This window comes from Mauremys reevesii, linkage group 8, assembly GCF_016161935.1.
Source record: "Mauremys reevesii isolate NIE-2019 linkage group 8, ASM1616193v1, whole genome shotgun sequence".
NCBI classification, from domain to species: Eukaryota; Metazoa; Chordata; order Testudines; family Geoemydidae; genus Mauremys; species Mauremys reevesii.
Genome location: NC_052630.1, coordinates 67,365,155 through 67,390,110, shown reverse-complemented (window position 1 = coordinate 67,390,110; position 24,956 = coordinate 67,365,155). Strand labels below are relative to the sequence as shown.

General features: G+C 41.2%; 3 protein-coding genes across 18 annotated transcripts in view; 2 read left to right on the top strand and 1 right to left on the bottom strand.

Annotated features, from left to right (window-relative positions):
- STXBP3 (syntaxin binding protein 3) overlaps nucleotides 1–9,792 on the top strand; it is a 48,947-nt gene extending 39,155 nt beyond the window's left edge. For both annotated transcript variants that reach the window (XM_039484511.1, XM_039484512.1), the window contains exons 14-19: nucleotides 552–690; nucleotides 1,559–1,665; nucleotides 4,754–4,852; nucleotides 5,750–5,835; nucleotides 7,666–7,814; nucleotides 9,494–9,792. In XM_039484511.1, the coding sequence (XP_039340445.1) occupies nucleotides 552–690; nucleotides 1,559–1,665; nucleotides 4,754–4,852; nucleotides 5,750–5,835; nucleotides 7,666–7,814; nucleotides 9,494–9,594 (681 nt within the window). In that variant the 3' untranslated portion in view covers nucleotides 9,595–9,792. The remainder of the gene's footprint in view (nucleotides 1–551; nucleotides 691–1,558; nucleotides 1,666–4,753; nucleotides 4,853–5,749; nucleotides 5,836–7,665; nucleotides 7,815–9,493) is intronic.
- Nucleotides 1,717–4,731, top strand: LOC120370188 (pistil-specific extensin-like protein). The gene is made up of 2 exons (XM_039484513.1): nucleotides 1,717–3,735; nucleotides 4,034–4,731. The coding sequence occupies exons 1-2, from the start codon at nucleotides 3,156–3,158 to the stop codon at nucleotides 4,135–4,137; spliced, it is 684 nt and encodes a 227-aa protein (XP_039340447.1). The 5' UTR covers nucleotides 1,717–3,155; the 3' UTR covers nucleotides 4,138–4,731.
- AKNAD1 (AKNA domain containing 1) overlaps nucleotides 4,845–24,956 on the bottom strand; it is a 38,030-nt gene continuing 17,918 nt past the window's right edge. For 10 of the 15 annotated variants that reach the window (XM_039484477.1, XM_039484482.1, XM_039484485.1 and 7 more), the window contains 5 exons: nucleotides 24,259–24,345; nucleotides 22,992–23,076; nucleotides 22,019–22,166; nucleotides 16,111–16,225; nucleotides 6,402–7,302 (listed from right to left, as the gene is read on the bottom strand). In XM_039484477.1, the coding sequence (XP_039340411.1) occupies nucleotides 7,103–7,302; nucleotides 16,111–16,225; nucleotides 22,019–22,166; nucleotides 22,992–23,076; nucleotides 24,259–24,345 (635 nt within the window). In that variant the 3' untranslated portion in view covers nucleotides 6,402–7,102. Of the gene's footprint in view, nucleotides 4,879–6,400; nucleotides 7,303–14,324; nucleotides 14,371–15,406; nucleotides 16,226–22,018; nucleotides 22,167–22,991; nucleotides 23,077–24,258; nucleotides 24,346–24,956 lie in introns of those variants that run through there. The other 5 variants (XM_039484489.1, XM_039484488.1, XM_039484492.1 and 2 more) reach the window with 5 other exon arrangements.

Below are 24,956 nucleotides of genomic sequence, written 5' to 3'. Positions count from 1 at the left end.
TCAGGTGGACCTCCCGCAGGCGTGCCTGTGGATGCCCCACCGGAGTCGCGGGACCAGCGGACCCTCCGCAGGCATGTCTGCAGGAGGTCCACCGGAGCCGCGGGACCGGCGACCGGCAGAGTGCCCCCCGCAGCGTGTCGCCCTGCTTGGGGCGGCGCAGTTGCTAGAGCCGCCCCTGGACAACTGTGTTTAATTATAGCTGAAATTCTTTGGCAGAGCTGTTTTTTCTAACAGGATTTGACTGGCCAGCATGGACTGTCAAAATTGTTTTGCTACAGGGTTTAAAAAATACAAGCTCTGATACCACAGTTGAAATATACAACTATAACAGTTTAGCATAGCTGTTTCAATTGTGTAAGACACAGGACCTTTGGTTTAAGTTCAGTGTGAATATAGTCATTAGTGAAACTCTTCCATCACTACCACCATGGTGGTAATATTTGTAAAGTTAGTGGTAACTTGCATTTTGCTGGAACTAAATACAGAAACACAAATTTGATGCTATTTGTTTTAATGATTGGTCACTAAGATCACTTTGTTTGCTTTTTTAGGATTTAGCTCTTGGAACTGATGCAGAGGGCCAAAAAGTGAAAGACTCAATGAGAGTCCTTCTTCCAGTTCTACTCAACAAAAACCATGACTCTTATGATAAAATAAGAGCGATCCTCCTTTATATCTTCAGCACAAATGGTATGATAAGTTGCTTTGTTTTTCAATGTTATAGATTTCAATACTAGGTTTTAGTGCAGAGACCAGTACTGGGTATGGACCAGTCGTACTAGGTCATGGCAGGGTTAAAAGGAAATGCAGCCATAACATGTATCCTCTTTCCTCCAGATGCCTCTTGAAGAGGTTGCTCATACAGGGCTAGAAGTGATACAGCACAACAAGCAAGCACATTTATGTTTTACAATAGATTATCTGAGCAGCATCTCAGCACTTAGGATGTGGGATATTTTCTTAAATTGTCCCTTTCTTACCCAGGTCAGTGTTAGGATTTGGGGTGGGATTTGCTGTTAGCTGCATCCTGGGAGTTGGAGTGTATGGGGAAGAGTGGTGACAAAGACTGGAGAGGAGGAATGAATTCCTGAGCTCTCAATCATAAGCACTGAGTAGCACAAATTTAGGTAACTGATAATCTGATTAAGCTTCGAATGAGGTTTGACTTGCCTTTCCTTCCACCTCTGCTTCCCCAAAAGTGAATTATTTTTCCAAGTGGGACCTTGGACCATCAAGATCTGCTGTACTGGACCCAGAAATGTACTGATTGCTGTTGGAGTAAAGGAAATAGAGGCTCCTATAGAGATTTGAATGTATTCTCAAAGATTGGCATGAAGTGACATTTGAATTTTCAAGTGTTTATTTCAGTATCTGAGGCAGATTATGGTAAATTTAAAAGGATGGATTTATTATGAAATATTAAATATATCCTAGTTTTTAAATGATCAAAAATCCTATCATGTCTGGGACCAAGAGCTAATTTTATCCTAAAGTATCAGTATCCTAAAGTATTTTAGTTCAAAATGTAACTTACTCATTTTTTTCTTTGTGGCAAAAGGAACTACACAAGAGAATTTGGACAAATTGATCCAGAATGTACAAATAGAAAGTGATAGCGACATGATAAAAAATTGGAAATACCTTGGTGTACCTGTTGTGGTCTCGGTAAGTGTTAAGTGCTGAAGACTGGAATTTTGTTGCTGTGGTAACGCTATCTCTGGGGGCCACTTAGCTGTTCCAGCTGCTCAGTGCTTCTGTTCTTGGAGCTCTGATTATTATTAGCTCTAGCAGACAATTCAGCCTGCCAATTCAGCAGGCCTCAGTGTTACTCAAAAAGAAAGACCACAGGCATGGTTCGGTGACAGAGGCACTTTACCAGATTTAATATCTTCAAGCACAGTACTAGCATCTCATAGAAGCTATGGGTACACTAACACGAGTGCCCAGTGGCAAAGAATGGCTCAGTCAGCAGCAGGAATTTCTTCTTTGAGTGCTTGCTCATATCAATTCGAATTAGGTGTGCACGCACTGCATGCACGATCGTCAGAAGATTTTTACCCTAGCAACACTCGATGGGTCAGCTGAGGTGCCCCCTGGAGTGGCGCCCTTATGGCGCCGGATATATGGCCCTGCCGACCCAGCGCCCCCTCAGTTTCTTCTTACCGCCCGCGACGGTCGTTGAAACTGATCTCCACTTCCCTAGCTCTTTACTCGTTATACTGTAGATAGTTGTTTAGTGTAGTTAACTACATTATAACTGTTAAAACTATTAATAGTAAGTTTCATACTGTGACAAAGCTCCAAGTCTGTATTGGTGGGTCCCGCGCTTCCTGGCAGATTCAGTAGCCTCAAAAGCTCGCTAAGGCCCTCAATATGACCTCCCTTTCCCAGTATTTTGGCAAAGGTTACAGTTTTTATTGAGCTATTTTCATCACAGGCCAGTATGGGAGGTGGGAAGGTGGAATACCCACAGTCTCTGTTGCTCCTTAGAGCGCCATAGGCACTGTTTGTTTCTCCTCCCCTCCCCTCCTTAGAGCGCCTAGACCAAAGTCTGTTTCCCCTCTCAAAGAGACCTTTGTAGATCATGCGGGGAGGAAGGGGGGACCCCGGGCCCACTCTCTACTCCGGGTTCCAGCCCAGGGACCCTAATGGTAGCAGCTGTTAGCGGCTTCCCTCCTCCACGGACGCTGCTTTGATTCCCTGAGCTACTTCCCTGTGCTCCCCTTTTCCAAGCTTCACCCTTGCCTCAGAGCTCAGTAATGCTTCTTCTCCTCCAGCTCCTTTCACCTGGGCTCCGAGAGAGAGAGCTGGCAAGGAGAGCTTTTAAAGCAGTATAAGTGGGACCTTAATTGGTTCCAGCTGTCTCCATTAGTCTAACAGCCTTAACTGACCCTTTGTCAGTTAATTGAGGTCAGGTGCCGGCATTAGCCTAACAACCTTAACTGGTTAAGTTGGCTTCAGGTGTCTGGATTGGCCTGGAGTAGCCCTTGTTTGGCTATCCATGGAACAGGGACCTGCTCATTCTGAGGCTGATCTACCTGCCTTCCACTACCCTCTTATATCCTTCTGGCCTGAGTCCGTCACAGTACATAGTGTAGATAGTACTTGGAGGAAACAGGGTTTATCCCCTTCCCTCCTCCCCAGTACCAGGGCCCATGCCCAGGTCTCCAGCTTTCAAGCCTTGCTCGGCCTGTCTCAAGCCGATGCCTATGGGAGACCCCCACGACTCCTTGAAGTGCTTGGTGGAATCCCATCAATCAGATAAGTGTCGCATTTGCAAGGCTTTCAAGCCTCGGACAAAAAAGGAGCGGGACTTTCGTTTAAAACAGCTTCTAATGGAAGCGGCACTTAGCCCGGTGCCCTCAGCACTGCACGCGCAGACAAGGCGCCGTTGGTCCGAAGCACGCCTCCGGCACCAGAACGACCCAGCACCGGCACCAGCACCACCTCCAGCACCGGTACAGATGCGACATCGTTCGCTGTCTCTGCGGCCCAAGAAGCAGCACAAACCACCTGCTGCTCCTGTGCAGTTGCAGGCACCGCCTGTGCCCCTATTGGAGCAACAGCCTGGGCCGGACTGCCCCGTGAAGGCTCCAACTCCGGCACCGTCGATTCCGGCGCTGCAAGAGCCATTGAGTCCGGTGCACACAAGCTCCCCGGTGTGCACCGTGGCTGAGCTTGGCCTGCCGTCCACTCCAGAGGCCTTCTCCACCACTTGCAACCTGATTGCGCTGACATAGGGCTGGTCTACACTAAGGGGAAAAATCGATATAAGATACGCAACTTCAGCTACGTGAATAACGTAGCTGAAGTCGAAGTATCTTATACCGATAACTTACCCGTCCTCACGGCGCGGGATCGATGTCCGGGGCTCTCCATATCGACGACGCCACCGCCGTTCGGGGCGGTGGAGTTCCGGAATCGATAGAAGCGCGTTCGGGGATCGATATATCGCGTCTAGATGAGACGCGATATATCGATCCCTGAAAAATCGATCGCTACCCGCCGATATGGCGGGTAGTGTAGACGTAGCCTGAGCCTGGACCGTCTCACCCTCCAGCACCGCCAGTGCGGACTGTTCCATCCATAGGGAAACCCGCCTTCATGCGACCTAATTTCCAAGTAATTTTATTTTGATGACAAGTTATGGAATAAACAGCTTGCAAAGTTATGCAGGCTTTGAGTATAGTGTAACGTAATGTCTGAACTCTAGAGTTTTCATACACTTAATTTTAAGAATCTGATCATTTAAGTGAGATAGGCAGTCCTCACAGTAACAAAAAAAAAATCAATTTTTTATTTTATAACTTAATCATACTTCCTGGAAAACACTCTTTATTCCTGTTTCACTGTTCTATCAAAGTGTATAGGTGCCTTACAATAAAATCTAGTACGGAGGGGAGGGCGGACAGGTGCAAGGTAAAAAGTTTGGGAACCACTGCTGTAAACCTTAGGCTCCAGCAACAGGGCAAGAATTATATGTGAGGAGCCATTAGCTTAGCAATTGTACAATATACACTTTAGCATTCAAACAATAACTTTTTTGGGTAAACATCAATATATCTAGCTCTTTGTTTCTGAAATAAAGGTTTCCAGTACTTAATTTTGAATTGCAGCAGAAATGTACTCTACATAGTTTGATGCACATGGTGCAATATTTCTTTGGCACTTTGTTTTGTTGGGAATGATTTAAAAGAAATAGTATAATAAAATTATAACCTCTTTTAATTTTTTTTTAAAAATCTTTATTTAGTCTGCTTCTCAGCAACGTAGACAATCAAGGAAGGACCGCTCTTCAGAAGAAACGTTTCAGCTTTCTAGATGGACACCTGTTATCAAAGATGTTATGGAGGTAAACTCTAAGAACATAGTTGTTTCCTAGGTGCAATATAGAAATATTCATAAATACTTTATAAGCTAACAGTTTATCCAAGATAATGTTTTGAAATGGCATTATAAAAGTTTTGAGTTAATTACATTTTATATTCCATAAAATTTTCCTAAGAGGAAAGTTCTTTAGACATGTGCACATAACCACTAAATTTCTAGTTAGTATATTAAAATAGAAAATTTAATTTATAAGGTAAACTTTAATTTTATGTATAACTGGAAAATAGTTTAAAGCTAGCTGAAGCAAATTAAGTAGAGGGGGACATTTGAATTTCCTCTCCAGTGGCTGATAGTTTGATATTGGGTTCTTTAAATTAAACTCCTTTTTTGTGTGTGTAGTGGATCTTTAGACTATAGTTTAAATGTTAAATTCATGTAATGGATGCCATTAGTCACCTGGGAAATCCATGCAAAGTTAGTAGTGTAGTTTGCCTTTAGAAACTTGGACTTCCCATATATACATACCCACATAACTTCTTTGTGGAGAAATTAAGTAGGTTTAATGCAGTTATACATAAAAAATCAAAGATGAAATCTGAACAATTAAATCAACGGTGTGTTAAAAATTAGTTAGAAATTACTTCCTTCTGTTTTTCTTCCTCATGATGCATGGCGTCTAAGTCACAAATGACTTTCAGCACTACAGTAATTAAATATAGATGTGGTGTGGTGCTTAGTCTTTTTCGCAGTAGGAGCACTGGTTCTTGTGAAATCTGTTTTAACTTGCACTGCTTCTGGATTGAAGTTCTAAACCAGCCAGTCTTGTCAGGAGTTGAAATTTATGGGGTTTTGTATATGTATAGTGTTTCAAGTTAACATAACTTGGTTAAAATGAATATATTTTTTTCCCCCCCTCCAGGATGCTATAGAAAACAAACTCGATTCAAAAGAATGGCCTTACTGTTCCCAGTGCCCTGCAACCTGGAATGGTTCAGGGGCAGTAAGGTAAATTGTTACAATTTACATTCAGGATAATAATTTACTATTCTCACTGTATTTTCTTGTGTGTATTGTATAACTTTCATTTTGAGAAATGATGCACAGTAGGGGCTGAAGTAACTATTTAGTATAAAATGAAATGTACTAAAAAGCATTTCAGTTAATCTGAAATGATCCCTGGAGCTTTGCTGTATGACCCTCAAGCTAGTTACTTATATAGCTCATAATTGTAGTTTGAGTGCCTCCCACATATTTAAAATAAAAATAACATCCTTCTTACCAGATTTAAGTCACCTTTAGGAGAGTTAGCTTGAGTAGTTTATAAGTGGTGGTTTGTGTATGACTGTCTTGTGTGTCTATATTAGGCTGAAGAAATGTTTTGCATTTAGTTCTGAAAGTGACAGTTCCCATTTTTTTTTTTCAAAAGAGTGAAGTCTGTAGGCTAGGTCTGAGTTTTGTGAAAATTCTGTCTCCTGTACTCACAAGCCTCCCCTTACTGAACAATTTAATTATCCTAGTGGAATTTTACTCTTGTGGAAATCAGTGGCCCTAAAGAGAGAGGTGATCACTGGTAGCTAAGGCCAGTCCCATGGAAGTCTTCGAATATCAGAGTGGACAGCTAGCATGGAGAGTCTAGTGGAGGGGTGTGTGTTTATATATTCAGTGAATCTTTGCATAGTACCGGTTAAAGCTTTTTTCAATGTGTGGATTCAGATGTGAGTTGCAATAATCAATGTTGGATGTCACAAATATTGATCATTGTAGGCAGGTCTCTGTCTGATAGGTAGGGTCACAATTTTCTGGCTAGTGGCAGATTTGAAGTTGGGTGTCTTGGGGCATTAGAAGTTTGCTGACCTACTGAGGTCAATGCAGTGCAAATATAGAGACTCTGTGACCTAAAAGTCCTCCAGCAGCTGTACCACAATGTCCAACAGTCTTTTTCAGTATTGGCCAATATTCATCATGGTGCTATTTAGAGTTAGGTATTGAGAAGGACAGTGATGTTTGTTTGACATAAAGGAGATGAACCCTTTTTTGGGAAAGGTTTAACTGGATCATTCGCATTCAGAATTTTCAAGCTTTTCTCATATAAGTGTAGATATATAGCCCAGGTGTATCTCAAATTTTCTCACTTGTATTTACTTTTCCCTTTTGTGATAACTGTAGGTTTTAGATTTGTATCTATGGTGTAGTACACTTCGTCAATTCTTTACGTAATCGTGACTTCCCCTTGTAATTCACCCAATTGTAATTTGAGTCAAAAGATATTCTACTACACAACTGTGAAAAATGTGTCTAATTTTCTTTGTTTTCCTGAAATGTCTAATCGGTCAGACTTGCCTGGAAATTTTCTGAGGCCAGGTGGGTGAGATGATATTTTGTTGTCGAACAAGCCTTTGTTAGTAAAAGAGACAAGCTTTCGAACTGCAGAGAGCTCTTCTTCAGGTCTTGGAAAGGTAATCAGTGTCATAGCTAAATATGAGATGGAACAGATTTGTTTAGCATAAGTAGCTAGCACACATTCTAAGGGACCATTGAAAGTGAAGTAGCCCATTAACACCACTGCTGTCATAGGGCCAAAAACAGGGTTAGTGGGTTACAGATTGTTGTAATAATAAAGACCCTGGACTTATGGCATAAGACCATGATTTTTAGTGTCCAGCAAAGTTATGAATTTAAGCTCAGTCTCATCTTTTGAAGGCTACAGCAACACTGCAAACATGGAAATTTTCTGTCATTTTTACTAGTACATTACACTATGTGGGTGATGAAACTAGATGCAATATATCACTGTGTTCTTATGTGCTCAGGTTTTTTTTATGAACTGTTTTACAGTGCTCGCCAGAAGTCCAAGACTAGTTACCTGGATGACCGAAAGAGTGGTTCAAAGCTGATAGTTTTTGTAATTGGAGGCATCACATACTCTGAGATGCGCAGTGCTTATGAAGTTTCTCAAGCCTACAAATCTTGTGAAGTTATTATTGGTAAGCCTGTCTAGGGAAGAGGAAGTAGTAGATGAGATGAGGTGCTTCATTTGAGCCTAATGATGTTTAGTTTTTACGTGCATTTTTGAAAAACAAGCATATTTTTCTGTGTCCCCAGGTCAGTCTAGAAAAAGCATCATATGGCCACTATGCTCTTCTGAAACTACATCCAGTATCCCTAGATCTGAATTGGTCCTTTATGGCTATTGACTTAATTTCTTGTTCTAAAAAGACACGTTCCCACTATTACCCTGAAAATCCCTACAGAAGAATTGATAACCAATATGAGACAATTCAGACCACAGTGTTGCCGCTGAAATGTAGTATCCTAATTTCTAAATTACTGAATCAGATGTATGACTCACAGGAGTCATGCAGCTGATCGCTAAAGGTAGGCATTACAGTGAATCTGCTGACAACTATTTTGTTTCATCTTTGCATTCACGTGCCCATTACTGAACTTGTTGCAGTTACTGTTACCAGCTGAAATTGGAAAACACAAACCAAAGTAGTGCAAAAATATTAAGAATTGATCTTAACAGTGTAGATGCTGCAGGAATTATTGGAGATAGTCCTTCTACCAGCTGCTGTTGCTCTGTCTAGATAGCAGTTAAAAATCTTACAGTATGTGTCAGAGGAGTAAAACGTCAGTTTTAAAAAAAGTCTGTCCAGAGCTGATGCTGAGAGAGGGCATAATGGTGGCTGCTATTGTCCCAGACACCACAAGAAGGAAGACAGGACACCAGGAATGTGGTTTAACTAGGCTGCAACTTTAAGTAACACATCAGGAAACCATCCAGCAGCAATTGCAAAGGACAGATGACCTGCACTGGATGAATCTCTTCTCCTTGGTGAAGGGTTGCCATCAGCGTGCCTCCGCCCCCTCACCTCACCTCACCCCACCCCAAGCACATGCACACATTCTCTGTTAATCTGATCCTAGTACAGCTTCTGGGACTCCATCACCTAACATGAGGGTTAAGGGAGTGGGGAAAAGGTTTTCTTACTGTACCAGACAGTAGAAGACCCGCCCCATTTGTTTCCTTCTTTAGGAGATATCTCCTAATTTGCTTCCAACTCAGGTTATCAGAACCCTGTTGAACAATAACCTGTTGAGTCACTGGGCTACTAGGAGGAAGGCAAAAAAAACCACTCCTCACTGCCCAGGCCACTCCTTCACTACTATGGTGCTTACCACACAGCCCCAAACCCTGGTGGTCCTCTAATTCCAAAAGTGGGGGAGGGAGAAGAGGATCTTTTCTTCCTGGTGCTCAGATTATGGCAGCTGTGGACAGGGGGAAGGTTTATGGGTATGCAGAAGCAAATCAGCTGTACAAAAGAGCACAGCATAACCCTTAGCCTATTAGGCACTGATTCTCCACCTCTCAAACCCATGTGGAGGAGGAGTGGAATCCTTAAAGGGCCCCCAAGGTTTTGTTCTCCTGCTAACACAGTCAAAGTCACTCCCTACCTTGGGGGGTGGGAGGAGCATTTGCTTCCATAATCACTGTATGTCCAGCATAAAAATCATTAAAGCATTTTAAACTACTGTATCTAACGTATGAAAGGTACAATAAAAATACTTAACATGCAATTTTGATTTGGTAGCGAGTCATGCTGATGTCAGCAAATCCTACATAGTTAGCTGCATCTGTCTAAAGTGTATTCTGTTTTACCAGGTTCTACTCATATTTTGACACCCAGAAGACTGCTGGATGATGTAAAGATGCTTAATAAACCAAAGGATACAGTTTGCATTAAGGAGGAAGAGAAACTGTAATGTTCAAGCAGTACTATTTCAGTAGTGATTAATTAAAAATGTATTAAGAGATCACTTAATATAAATAGCATGTAAATATTTTTATGGAATTAACTTTTTCCAGTGATGTATTTGGGAAAGTACACACCCTCAACTAATGGAGTATCTTTTTATAATTTAAATTTGCTGATTCTTCTTTTTGGAGTTAAGGGCAGGAAGAAGTGTCTAACACCTTGTTTTTATTGTTGTATGGGGTATGGACAGCATTTCACAGTTAAAGTGCTTTCTGAAACTGACATCTTTACCACTGCAACAAATCATGCTAGAATTTAGAAATCATCATGTTTTGTATATATACTAATGGCTCTTTCAGTAATTATGAAAGCTTTCTATGCTGGAAACTGGAGAGGTTTTCTGAAACTGACATGAAAGTACCTAGACTTGGAGAAGTTTCAGAGGCAAAAGCTGTAAATATAAGCATATGGTAAGATTGTCACATAAGGGCAATGTCTCTTGCAATATGTAAAATTCAATTAAAACAATTTATATTAAAAAAGGAAACCTGTTGTCTTGTGAAAAACCCTAGGGCAAAATATGACTCTTTGGTGCTTTCTGATGGTAGATTATGAGGGGAGGGGAATTAATCATGGAAGTTGCATTGGCCTGCTAGACCCAGGGTTGAGTTCAATCCTTGAGGGGGCCATTTAGGGAACTGGGGTAAAAATCTGTCTGGGGATTGGTCCTGCTTTGAGCAGAGGATTGGACTAGATGGCCTCCTGAGGTCCCTTCCAACCCTAATATTCTAAGTACTAACAGAAAATGGTTTTACTTTCAATAAAACTCTGGAGAACATGCTTGTCCATCTTGTATGAAATGTTTCAGTGCAGTAACACTACTCTTTAGGACTTTCCCCATGTTGTTCTTCACAAAAACAAATGAGCAGCTTTGATTTATTAAAAAATTTCCCCACTATTGTGTGTGCATGGTACATCTATTTTGTAAATTGAGTTGCTTGTGAACTAATCTAATAAAGATTTCCTGGTGCCACTTAAGAGATTTCTGAGCAAAGTTTGGGGGGAAAAAAATCTCACTTGTTCTACCTTTTTATTGCCACTGCATTGCAAAGTACCCCCTCTTGTTTGTTCATGTCATGTTAGCAGTGACATACTCCAGTGTGTGGTTTTTTGTTTTTGTTGTTGTTTTTTTTAAATAAAAAGGTGTGATTCTCAGGCTGGAGAAAAATCAATGACTAACATAGGTTGTCAATTTCAAAATTTAATTTTAAACAGGTTTATTTTTAAAAAGGAAAAGTATTTAAGATCTGATTTAAATTGGATTTTTTAAAGTGCAAACTTATTTTAATTATTAACCATTTAAATAAAAATATACAGAATCACTGAGCCCTCCTCAAATTTTGATGTATGAAAGGATGCTGCTTTTTATAGAGAGAGAATTGTGGGAGGGAGATGCATTCTATTTTAAAGGTCAACCCAACCATTACACATGTCATCACTGAACTGAATTAAATATTTTCAGTTTTTATAGTGGAGGAAATACTGATATAGTTATATATTTCCAAATGTCAGTACTTTCAATTTCTGTTGTGCAGAAAAGCTTTTAATTTTGGTTTCAGTTTAGCTAACAGCTGCAGAAGGAATATTTGTCTTTATTTGGTTTAATTCATTCAAAGTTGAAAAAGTACAAATGCTTGTTTTCCTTTTCCAGTCTATGAATGAAAAAAAGGTTGGAGAGGATAAGATCTAACCTCTCAAGATTTAAGGACATGGGGTCAGATTTTCAATGTAATTCCCATTGGTTTAACTAGGAGTTAGGCACCTTGTGGAATTTTTAAAAGTGCTCAAGCATGTCCAGTACCTAGCTGCATCCATTCGGAATAAATAACCTTGAAAACCTGGCTCACAGTAACCAGAAATAGTCTGTCAATTCACTAGCCACAGTTAATGCTGCCTTTGCATTTAAAGCTGTGTTTTTTGTTTTGTTCTTTTAAAAATAAAACATGTTTGGATACACTTTCTTCTGTCATGTATCCAGCAGAAAGGTAGTTTTTATTTAACTAATACCAATGTGTTTGTACACTTTTAATTGAGTTGTTTTCCCTCCAATTACAGCTTGACATGAAATCTAGAGTAAAATAAACCTAGTAAATCATTCACCATTTTCTAACAATGTGAAAGTTAAGAATCTGAATAAATGTTTATGAATATAGTGCAGTCTCCAAATAGAATCTAAAAGCTCTATAATGTTGATTTGCAACTAATTTCAGTGGTGGTAAACCTTTCTTCGGAAAAACTAATTGAAGTACAAATGCAAAACATGATTAAAATCAATTTGAATAAAAAATTTCCTGCTCCCTGACTTAAATCATGATAAAATTTGGTGTTTTAAAATGAGTGTTGGAACAACCTGTATAGTGGGGGTGCTGAGAGCCATTGAACCAAACTGTAAACCCCCATATATGATGGAAATCACTTCAAGCCAGGGGGTGCGGCAGCACCGCTAGTTCTAGTGCCTATGTTTTAAAATGCTAATATGAATCTGTCCTCTCTGGTTTGTTTAAATCGTCTGTCCCCCATCCCTACAGCTGCACAGAACAAAAGCAAGTGGTTTTAATAACCTAAATCTAGCATTTTGCTCTTGCAAAAAGCTAATCCAAACAGTGGCTAATAAGGATTGCCAATTAACTGCATGTACAGAGATGCTTGACAATAAGAAATCTGATTACTATACTATAGTCCAAAAATAATTACTGTAGTTTCTCATGTTTTAGAGTTATTGCATTACATGTAAACTAAACATTTACCCTTTTTAAAAAAATTGCTCAGCTTTACCACTTTCTCTACAGTGTCAGTGATTACTTTTAACTAATAAAAAAAAAGCTATGCTGCAGTTAAACTAAAAAAAAAAGCTTGCATATAAATCACACAACGCTAGTGGCTCACTCAAAGCCAAAGTAGGGTGTATAAAATTTTGCATGAATTGTGACCATCTCAGTATCTTATGGGACATAGAATCATAGGACTGGAAGGGACCCCGAGAGGTCACGTAGTCCAGTCCCCTGCACTCTGGGCGGACTAAGTATTATCTCAACCATTCCTGACAGGTGTTTGTCTAACCTGCTCTTAAAAATGTCCAATGATGGAGATTCCACATCCTCTCTAGGCAATTTATTCCAGAGCTTAACCACCCTGACAGGAAGTTTTTCCTAATGTCCAACCTAAACCTCTTTTGCTGCAATTTAAGCCCATTGCTTCTTGTCCTAGCCTCATACGTTAAGGAGAACAATTCTTCTCCCTTCTCCTTGTAACAACCTTTTGTGCTTGAAAACTGTTTTCATATCTCCTCTCGGTCTTCTCTTTTGCAGACTAAACAAATACAAATTTTTCAATCTTCCCTCATAGGTCATGTTTTCTAGACCTTTAATCATTTTTGTTGCTCTTTGCACTTGATCCAATTTGTCCACATCTTTCCTGAAATATGTCACCCAGAACTGGACACACTACTCCAGGTGAGACCTAATCAGCGCAGAGTAGAGCGGAATAATTACTATTTGTGTCTTGCTTACAACACTCCTCCTAATACATCCCAGAATGATGTTTGGGGTTTTTGGGTTTTTTTTGCAACAGTGTTGACTCATATTAGGCTTGTGGTGCACTATGACCCCCACATTCCTTTCCACAGTACTCCTTCCTGGTTAGTCATTTCCCATTTTGTATATGTGCAATTGCTTGTTCCTAAGTGGACCACTTTGCATTTGTCCTTATTGAATTTCAACCTATTTACTTCAGACCATTTCTCCAGTCTATCCAGATCATTTTGAATTTTAATCCTATCTTCCAAAGTGCTTACAACCCCTCCCAGCTTAGTATCGTCTGCAAACTTTACAAGTGTACTCTCTATACCGTTATCTAAATCATTGATGAAGATATTGAACAGAACCAGACCCAAAACAGATCCCTGCAGGATCTCACTCATTATGCCTTCCAGCATGACACTGAACTACTGATAACTACTGTCTGGGAATGGTCAAAATATACTATGTCTACCGTTTTCCCCCTAGCCACAAAGGCTTGTTACCCTGTCAAAGAAAGCTATCAGGTTGGTTTGACATGATTTGTTTTTGACAAATCCATGCTGACTGTTACTTATCACCTTATTCTCTTCTAGGTGTTTGCAAATTGATTAATTATTTGCTCTATATTATCTTTCCAGGTACAGAAGTTAAGCTGACTGGTCCGTAATTCCCTTTTTATTGACTGGCACTATATTTGCCCTTTTCCAGTCTTCTGAAGTCTCTCCTGTCTTCCATAATTTTTCAAAGATAATCACAAATGGCTCAGTATCTCCTCAGTCTGCTCCTTGAGTATTCTAGGATGTATTTCATGAGGCCCTGGTGACTTGAAGACATCTAATTTGTCTAAGGCCTGGTCTACACTGGGGGGAGGGGGCAAGCTAAGTCAGTCTGTTACACAACTTCAGCGACAAAAATAGCGTAGCTGAAGTTGACGTACTCAGGGCTACTTACTGCGGTAGATCGATGACTGACGCTCCCCCATTAACTCTGCCTACGCTTCTCGCTCCGGTGGAGTACTGGTGTCAATGGGAGAGTGCTCGGTGGTTGATTCGCTAGATGCAATAAATCAACCCCTGCTGGATCAATCGCTCCAGAGGTAAATGTAGACATGCCCTTAGTAATTATTAACTTATTTCCCTATTTTAGCCTCTGATCCTACCTCATTTCACTGCATTCACTGTTAGATGTCCATCGCCACCACCCTTCTTGGTGAAAACCGAAACAAGTCATTAAGCACCTCTGCCATTTCCACATTTTCTGTTCTTTTTCCTCCCTCTTCCCACCTCCTCTCCAGACCACACTGCATCCCCGCTCCTTCCCCTCCCTCCCCCCCCCACCCTAAAGTCCTAAGCTCTGCCAAACAGCTATTTGGTGGCAGGAAAAGCACTGGGAGGGAGGTGGAGGACGGGGAGAAGAGGAACTTGTGCAGTGCTCCCTTGTAAAGTCACTGCTCTTCCACAGACTCTTACAAGCAGTGGACAGAGCAGGCAGCCAAATGACGTTATAAGAGAGCATTGTACAACTTTAAATGAGCACGTTCCCTAACGGAGCAGCAACATAACTTTGAAACATTAAGCAGGAGGATGTTAAGTGAGGAGTTACTGTACTTCCTATCTTTCCTACACAGTGGGATATTTTGCTCTTGTGCCCTTAATAATGGCTCTCTGAAAAACTGTTGTCTTCAATTGTTTTCCCCTTAGACTTGCTCCCCATGGGATCTTACCTACCAACTCCCTGAGTTTGCTAAAGTCTGCCTTCTTGAAACCCATTGTCTTTATTTTGCTGTTCTCCCTTCTATCAGTCCTTAGAATCATGAACTCTATCATTTCATGATCACTTTCACCCAAGCTGCCTTCCACTTTCAAATTCTGAACCAGTTTCTCCCTATTTGTTAAAATCACATCTAGGTATGGTAGATCAACACTATTCAGACATTTAACAGCCCCCCCCCCCCCCCGAGGGTGAAAAGTAAAAGCAATCTTCTTCCAAGTATTACTCAGTACACACAATCTTTGAGGCCAGTTATAAGACTCCTACCCCTTTATCCATACATATTTGGGAGTAATCAAAATATACAGTCTCCTTAATGTGTGAAGTTATTAAAAAGAATGCTAATAGTACCTAATGTGTGTGATTGGTCCTTAATTGCCAGGTTTGATGCACTAAACCACTCACTACATTTCAGAATACATATACAGTTTACTAGTGCCAAATTTCCTTACAGGCATAGGAAGATTTTAGTCCATTTGCAACCTTTTTTTATTCATAATGCTGAAATAGCTGAAGATTTGTATTAGCTGTATTATGAAAGCCAAATCCAACAGATACTAAGAATGTCACAGTACAGATACTGACATTTTAGAATATAAACAGGAGTGATGAGAGATCATTTACTGAGCTGCACAAAAGCATATGCTTAACAATACAAACTATTCTTTGAATATGTCCTTCAAAAATTGACAATGTCACAGCTAAAACTCATTTTAAAAAGATTATCCAGGAACAAAGGGTTTCAGTTGTTTCCCTCTGTGATGTTCAATACCAAGCAGGATACAGAGCTGGACTGTGATATTGCTGAGAACACACTGACGGATGAGATGTTATCTTCCTGGCCCCAAATTGCACATTTTTGAAACTACAGCTAAGCTTGGTTACCTAGAACAATTCTATAAAGAACTACCATTATTGAAGGCTGAGGGAAGTCAGCTGTATGGCCATTCTTCACTAATAGATGTGACAACTTTCAAGGGCTCTTGGTTTATAAACTTGGCACTCTAATTTGTTTTTCTGCTCTTAGGTGTGGTATCAGCACCAGTTTAAGGGAAGCTGCTCTCCTAACTTGTACAATTTGTTAATGCACATTTTTCACAACTCAAGAGTTCTGTCTCTACATTTCAGCTGACAAATTCAAATGTTTGAAACAGACTAGCTAAAAAACTGCTTACTTCGATGAGTTTTGACTTTAGCTAGATCTTCTGCAACAACTTGTACCATTCGTTCTGTAGTTTCCTTCAAACTGGTTGCAGTCTGTATTGCATGATCCAAAGTAGAGTTTAAAATCTGGTGGGCATAAAACATAGTCAAATTGTTGGATAGTTAATATCTACTTTCTCTGATAATACATATGCTTTAAAGATAAACATTCCCAAACACAAAAAACAGAAGGGGAAGGAATGTTCAACCTGGGATCTAAGTAAAATTTTCAACAATTCTACCCTATAGCATTTTGAAAAGTGCTGCAGGTAGGGTTTTAGGTTTTTGGTTGTGTTTTGGCAGGGCAGGTGCTTGTCTGTGCGCAGCCTATTCAATAGCCACATATCAAGCTGTGTACCCAAGAAAGCTACGCAGAGTTGGGGAGGAGGATGTGTACTGGAGGGTACCAGGCCTGCTCGATGTCATCCTCTTCCACAACTACAAAGAAACTCTCTTTTACCATAGAGAATGGTGGCCCTCAGCCATTAATCAAAATAAGGAGGAGAAATAGTAGAAAGGGCTAATGTAGCCTGCTGACTCAATGGGTGCACTATACTAAACTGAGGGGGCACCAACCACCCCCAGCATCACCCTCTGCCCCAGCACCACCACCCTAACCCTGGCCCAGTCTCCAGGGGTGTGGGAAGTAGCTGGAGAGCAAGCTTGCCCACAGCAACAGCTCCTGACCTGCAGGGCCAGACCTGAGTGATGGTGTGACCCCCATGTGCCATGTTGCAACACCCAGAGCAGAGAGCCGGGCAGAGTCCCACGCAACAGGAGTTGCCACTATGGAGTGAGCTTGCTTTATAACCCACCACCATGTCTTCCCTCTGCATCAGACTTGGAGAAGTATGTTTGGTTGTTTTTCAATATTTGGTTTCATGATTTCTGTGTCTGCAAATGCACTCATGAATCTACACTAAAGCCACCTGAAGTAATGCACACAATGTAAATTGTAGTAAACATTAAACATTTGAGAATGAATCTATTCCCTGCTGTTGGTTCAAAAAGTATTGTATGATACACCCGCAAATAAGACATTGAGAGTTTCTAAAATAATACTTTAGGTAGTCCTGCAGTACAAAGGTTAGAAAAGTATACCCTCAAATAACATTTTTTAAAGTCTGAAACATCAATTATATTTTGCCAATTAAATCTTGATGAAATAAATTCCTCAACTGAACCATAATGAAACTGGTTGTCTATGAGTGGGGACCCTTTTTCTCCTCTGACAGGAACTGGAAGAAAAGGATTGGGGAGCTGTGGGTTATTTTGGAAGGAATAGGGACCTAGTTAAGCATCTGAGCAGTAAGAGAGTTCTTAGAGGAAAAGGAAAAAGAAGCAACAACCTGAGGGCTTGTGGGTAACTGGCTCAAGAAGAGAGCCAGATGACAGCCTGACAATGAGAGCAGGCTGGAGGCAGCAGCTTGGGACTTGACTGCGAAGGGCTGGGTGAAAAGCTGAGTAGGAACACAAGCTGTTGTAATAGGGAGCCAGCAGTACCCTGTAGTTAAGCAGCATGATGCAACTGCATGTACAGACAATGGACAGAACAACAGAGAGGTCCTGAATGAGATCAGACAACAACATGACTGAATTCTGGCACCAGGAAAGGGATGGACTGGAAGGACTAAAACTGAGAAGCCCTTCAGGTTACTCTGATGCTGGAGTCCTATGCTGGACTGCCTCAGGGCCTGAGTTAGCTAATATTTTATATATTTTTTAACTGTTTAAGCCATCGCACCCAGAGGATTTCCACACTTCCATAGTGCTAGCCCTAAAATATCCCTTTCCCACTGCATGAGTGTGGCATTTAGGAGCCACCTAGGGCTACAGTCTGGTGCATGAAGTGCCTAGAGTGTGACTGCTTCTTAGCTCGTGGTATGTAAAGCATAACAGCCGCAGCTTTAGCCCCTTTACTCTGTGTAAAAGAACCCCTAAAATCCCTGTATCCGCCCCAGGGAGGATTCGATTCCCCCAGAGCAGGCACTGCAGGAAACAGCTGTAAGACTGCTTTCAAGTCCTGGTGTAAGGGGCATACTGGGGGAGGGAGAGATGTGTTGAGGGAGAAGCTCTGTATGTAGCACTGTGAAGATTCTGGGCATCACAGGGAGACTGCTGTAGTTTAGACAGGCCTCCAGGGCTGTCTAAATTACACTGTAGGCAACAAAGCTGCCCCAGATCAGGAAAGTGTAAAAGTGGCTTAATGCCACCTTCGCCTCCTGTCTACCTAAGCTGCAAGTTCTGTGCTGTGTATTTTAGAGGCATAGCACAGAATCTCACTCCAGATCTCTAAGAGTGACTGATGTATCTCAGATCCCTCAATGGCAACCTGCAGCTGGGTCAGTGACAATACTTGTGTCTTGTCATTCATCATTCATTCATGCCCGTCACCCCAACCGGGTATGGGCCGCCAACCACAGATCTCCAGAGTCTTCTATCCTGGGCCATTTGCTCTAGCTGGTTCCAGGTATAGCCCATTTTTTTGCTATCAACCTGAAGGTCGCGTCGCCAGGTATTTCTTGGGCGGCCTCTTTTCCGCTTGCCTTGGGGGTTCCACCGCAGTGCCTGTCTGGTGATGTTGGTTGGCTGCTTGCGTAGTGTATGTCCTATCCAGCCCCACCTTCTCCTTCTAATTTCTTCCTCTGCTGGGAGTTGACGGGTCCTCTCCAAGAGGTGGATGTTACTGATGGTGTCTGGCCAGCGGATCTGGAGAATCCTTCTGAGGCAGCTATTAATGAATGTCTGGATCTTCCTGGTGGTTGTTTTGGTTGTCCTCCAGGTTTCAGCTCCATACAGTAGGACTGATTTCACGTTGGAGCTGAACAGTCGAATCTTTATTGCCAAAGACAGCTCTCTGGAGCTCCAGATGTTCTTGAGCTGTAAGAAGGCTGCTCTTGCCTTACCAATCCTTACTTTGATGTCTGCGTCTGTGCCACCCTGCTGGTCGATGATGCTACCTAGGTAGGTGAAGGACTGTACTTCTTCCAGGGGGCGTCCATTCAGTGTGACTGGGTCGTTGCTGATGGAATTGATCCTAAGGATCTTGGTCTTGTCCTTGTGGATGTTGAGGCCAACCTGTGATGACGTGGCTGCCACTACGTTGGTCTTCTCTTGCATCTGCTGTTTACTGTGTGAAAGGAGTGCAAGGTCGTTGGCAAAGTCCAGGTCATCAAGCTGGGTCGACAACGTCCACTGGATTCCGTTCCTACGCTCGTAAGTGGATGTCTTCATAATCCAATCAATGACGAGAAGAAAGAGAAGTGGTGACAACAAGCATCCTTGTCTGACTCCGGTTCGCACCTGGAAGCTGTTTGTGAGCTGCCCTCCATGGATCACTCTACAGTGTATGCCGTCGTATGAGTTCTTGATCAGGTTGACCACCTTTGCTGGGATGCCATAGTGCCGAAGGAGCTTCCAGAGGGTCTCTCGATCCACGCTATCGAACGCTTTCTCATAGTCAACAAAGTTGATGTACAACGAGGAGTTCCACTCCATAGACTGCTCGACTATGATGCGGAGCGTTGCTATCTGGTCCGTGCATGATCTGTTCTGCCGGAAACCTGCCTGTTCATCTCGTAGCTGTGGATTGACGGCATCCTTCATTCTCTCTAAGAGGACTCGGTTGAAGACCTTCCCTGGCACCGACAGGAGTGTGATTCCTCTATAGTTGGCACAGTTGCTGAGGTCTCCTTTCTTGGGGATTTTGATGAGATATCCCTCTTTCCAGTCAGCCGGAATCACTTCTTCTTCCCATATCTTCTCAAAGAGGGGGTACAGCATTTCCACTGAAGTATCCAGGTCTGCTTTCAGGGCCTCTGCTGGGATGTCGTCAGGTCCAGCCGCCTTACTGTTCTTCATCATGGTGATGGCTTTTCTGATCTCGGCTCTGCTTGGTTTATCGCAATTGATTGGGAGGTCCTTGTTGGCTGGGTCAATGTCTGGTGGATTTGGTGGTGCTGGTCTGTTCAGGAGTTCCTCAAAGTGCTCCGCCCATCTGTTCATCTGTTGTTCTATTCCTGTTATAGACTTTCCCTGCTTGTCTTTAACGGGACGTTCTGGCTTGCTGAACTTTCCAGACAGTCGCTTGGTAGTATCGTACAGCTGTTTCATGTTACCGCTGTATGCTGCCTGCTCTGCTTCTGCAGCCAGTCCATCCACAAAATCTCTCTTATCCTTCCTAATATTCCTCTTCACTGCTCTGTGGGCTTCAGCATACTCTTTTTGAGCTTTGGCCTTTGCTGCTCTAGTCCTGCTGTTGTTGACTGCTGCCTTCTTCTTCTTTCTGTCTTCTATCTTAGTCAAGGACTCCGCTGTGATCCACTCTTTCTGCTGGTGTTTCTTAATTCCAAGCACTTCCTGGCATGCTGACCTAAGCGTGTCTCTCACTTTCCGCCATCTGTTGAGTACACTGTCTTCCTCTTCCTCAGACCGATCCTGTAGTACTGAAAACTTATTCTTCAGCGTCAATCCAAAATCTTCCTTGGTCTTATGGTCCTTCAGAAGGTTGACGTTGTACTTCGCTCTTCTGTCTGACGCGTCTATCCAGTTCTTCTTCAGCTTCAGCTTCAATCTGGCCACCACTAAGTGATGGTCGGACGCCACGTCTGCTCCTCTTCTAACTCTAACGTCCTGCAAGGATCTTCTGAACTTCTTGCTAATGCAGACATGGTCGATCTGGTTTTCTGTCATGCCTGCTGGCGATACCCAGGTACTCTTGTGGATCTGCTTGTGAGGAAAGATGCTGCCTCCTATGACCAGGTTGTTAAGTGCACACAGATCCACAAATCTCTCTCCATTCTCACTCATCTCTCCCAGAGCGTGGGTCCCCATGACTTGTTCGTATCCTGTGTTATCAGGTCCAATTTTGGCATTAAAGTCTCCCATAAGGATGGTAATGTCTTTGTCTGGGAGAGTCTCTAATATTTTCTAGAGTCTGTTGTAAAAGTAGTCTTTGTCCTCCTAATCACTGTCATTGGTTGGAGCGTAGCACTGAACAACATTCATCTTAATCCTCTTCATTTTAGTTCTGAAGGATGCTGTGATGATCCTGGGACCATGTGCCTCCCAACCAATCAGTGCTCTCTGTGCCTGTTTGGACATCATGAAGCCTACTCCCTGTGTGTGGGGTGCGTTGCTCTCTTCATGTCCTGAATACAGCAACAGCTCTCCTGTCAACAGTCGTCTCTGTCCAGCTTGCGTCCATCTTGTCTCGCTAATGCCTAGTAGGGTCAGGTTGTTGCTCCTCATCTCTGCTGCAACCTGCGCCGTCTTTCCTGACTCGTACATGGTCCTCACGTTCCATGTGCCGATGGTAATCCTCCTGGTTGTAAGAAGGGTGATCGGCTTAGTGGCTTCCTCGCGGCTTTCACCACCCAGCGTCATGCGTCTTCGAGTTGAAGACCCTTCTTTTTCCAGGCTAAAAGTCTCTGTTAACTCTATTGTTGGCGTTTCTGTAGCAAGCTGATTTTTACGGGGTGGAGTTGCTAGCCCCACGCCCAACCCTCCTCCTTTACCCTGACTTGGGACAGGCAGATGGCCCCAAAGGACCTCTCTGGTGGAGTTTTGTGTCTTGTGCTGAAGTTTATTTAGGAATATATTTGTTTTATTGGAGTAAATGGAACCTACTATTACTGAAGCAAAAAAAAAAAGTTAAGAATAAGCCAGTTTCAACATGACACGTTAATAAATAACATACCTTCATATTTAAAAGCCAACCAGACACCTTTAGCACCCCACAAGGCACTGAATATAAAACCAGTTGGATTATAATCATTAGCATCTATGGGTGAGATTTTCAAAAGTGCTACTGAAAGTCAGTTGGACTTGTTGCTCCTGAGTCACTTAGACATTTTTTAAAATCACACTCTAAATTTTTACCTTTGTGTCAGTATAACTGGTGTGTCTGTTTCTAATATTGATAATTGATTTACTTCCATAATCCTTCCTGCTGGCTAGGTGTTGAGGTGAAAAGATAATTGTATCATCCATACTTGAGTAGCAGGTTTTGGGAGTCTCCAAGTTGTCTCTAGAAGGTAATACATAAAATATTCACAAAAACATTTTATAGTTAAAAAACAAAATGTGTTTAAACAATGTGTGTTCAATGTCTATAACTTTTTAGCATCCTTGCATCATAATTTCAGTAAAGTTCTTAATTTGTTTAATCATAAAATACAACTGCATAGTTAGTGTTAACATTTATAACATACATCTTATAGTCACAGACAAACAAACCTTCAGGGAAGGGGCAGGGAATCTGGCATTACTGAATTATCCTCATTAGAATTTTCAGCACTGCCTGCTCTGGAAGCAGGAGAGAAGCCCAAAAAGCTATTCATGTATTTAATTTCTTTGCCAACCTTCCCTACCTCCGCACACATTGTCAACACTATAATTAAACACCTGTCCTATTCATATACTCCAGATATAATTTAATATTAGTAATAAGTAAAAATAGGAAAAGACATTTCTGAGATGGATAAACAGTATTGCAATATCATTATTCCTATACACAATGTCACTGCCAGGCCTGTTATCTGGAATGATAATGACACATTTAGTTAATGAAAAGAGACCTCTTGACTGGCTCCTATACTAAAAGAATTAGCTAAATTTCTAGTTCTTCCATGTAATCGAAAAGTTTCAGAAAAAAATCTAGTTAAATCTGTTCAAAATCACATTTACACTATATATTTGACTTTCATTAGTGACTACTATTTAATATATAGTACATATTGCATGGGTATGGAGTTGTGCCACTTATGACATTAGTGAATTTGGCCCACACTATGTCTTCAATAGTCACATCTTCTGTGGTACTAATTTATATAAAGCTACTGGTAACACTTACTTGTCAGAAAGCCTGTATACAAATTGATCTGGCTGCTTACTTGTACAAACACTATTGGTGGCAATTCTTTTCTTCTGTGAAGAAGCTGAAATTTTGGAGGCCATAATTAGAGTAAACAAAATATAACAAATATATAGAAAACTATACTTTCTTATATTTAGCACAAATGACAGAGTGGGCTGTTTTTTTAAAAGTGCGTGCGCTCAGTTACCATGGCCAACTGCAGTAATGGAACAGACAAATTAGGCATGGAGTTACATGCACACAAAGTTAAAAGATCAGAGCCAGTTGTCTGTTTTTAGGTATGTTACCAGAGAGCATCATACAGTGTTGACGCTGTACCTCTTTCACCCCTATGAATGACAGTTAAACAGTAATTGTTCATCAACACAAAGTGGATTTTAACAGTTTACTATTCCACAGCCTTGGCTCTTAGGATCCTTGTGTGACCTGACCTTTGCTAACTCTGCAGCTTCAGTCACTGGAATCCCTACAAAAACATCTCCACTGGAAATGCCCACTCTAGTTCTAATTTTCATTAGAATACCAACAAAAATATCCAAAAGATTTATTTCTTTACTAAATCAATTTAACAATTAAACCGAACATTCTTTAAATATGCACTGTGTTGCCAACTTGCATGATTTTATCATGTCTGCTGTTTGTCTTAAAGCCGCAGTTGCAGAAGTTTTTTTAATACTTGAGAATCTCAGATTTAATTTAAAAAATTACCTTTCTAGTCCTTATAATTGTGGAGAAAATAATGAAATTGTGACCTAAGTGCACCCAAAATGCTTCAAAATGAGAAGACAAAAGAATTCAAAATTGTATCATTTTTTAAAATCTCAAGCTTTTTGTGGGGGGCCTGACTCATAATTTTTAAATATCTGAGGCTGGATGATCACTGTGCCATTCTTTTCCAATGTACTATGCAATTCCAAAGTGCATTTCATTGGTGCTCTATGTACACAGTTTGTGAAGCACTTTGGAACCCTGCCTAACCCTAGATGCATTTCTTAAATTCCCTGAGTACAATGTTTGCTTCTCATATCATCATTTCAGCAGTGTTTCTAAATGCTGGGCTCTCTTCTTTGCCCTTCTCTCTTTAGCCAAATCCATTTCTTGATCAGATTTCAGTTTGTTATTGTACATTTCATTATACTACATATAAATGTGTCTTTAAAAAGTTTTCACATGATCTATAAAGCATAACTGCCAAGCAAAATCTTTTTAACATAATTAAGACCAATAGTCTGGAATCATTTACCAATATTATTCTTGTCAGATTCCCTGCTGCATTTGTTTCTTTGACAACGAGTGCAGAAATTTATATTCCAATCCCTGTATTGTAAGGCTGTTGAGAAAGCATACTGTAATGACAACTTAGCATTATCATAATAAATACACTAATACGATGTAGCACTTACATAACACTTTACATTTCCAAACAACATGTAGAAACATTAGCTAATTTATCAAAAAGAACAAAGAGTACTTGTGACACCTTAGAGACTAACAAATTTATTTAAGCATAAGCTTTCGTGAGCTAAAACCCACTTCATCAGATGCATGCAATGGAAAATACAGTAGGAAGATATATGTATACACAGAGAACATGAAAAAGTGTGTGTTGCCATACCAACTATAACGAGTGTAATCCGTTAAGGTGGGCTATTGTCAGCAGGAGAAAAAAAAATTTTGTAGTGATAATCAGGATGGTCCATTTCCAACAATTGACTAGAACGTGCAAGTAACAGTAGGGGGAATAGTTCTACTTTGTGTAATGACCCATCCACTCCCAGTCTTTATTCAAGCCTAATTTAATGGTATCTAGTTTGCAAATTAATTCTAATTTAGCAGTTTCTCGAGAAATATAACACTTGTTATAGTTGGTATGGCAACACTCACTTTTTCATGTTCTCTCTGTGTGTATCTATACATCTTCCTACTGTATTTTCCACGGCA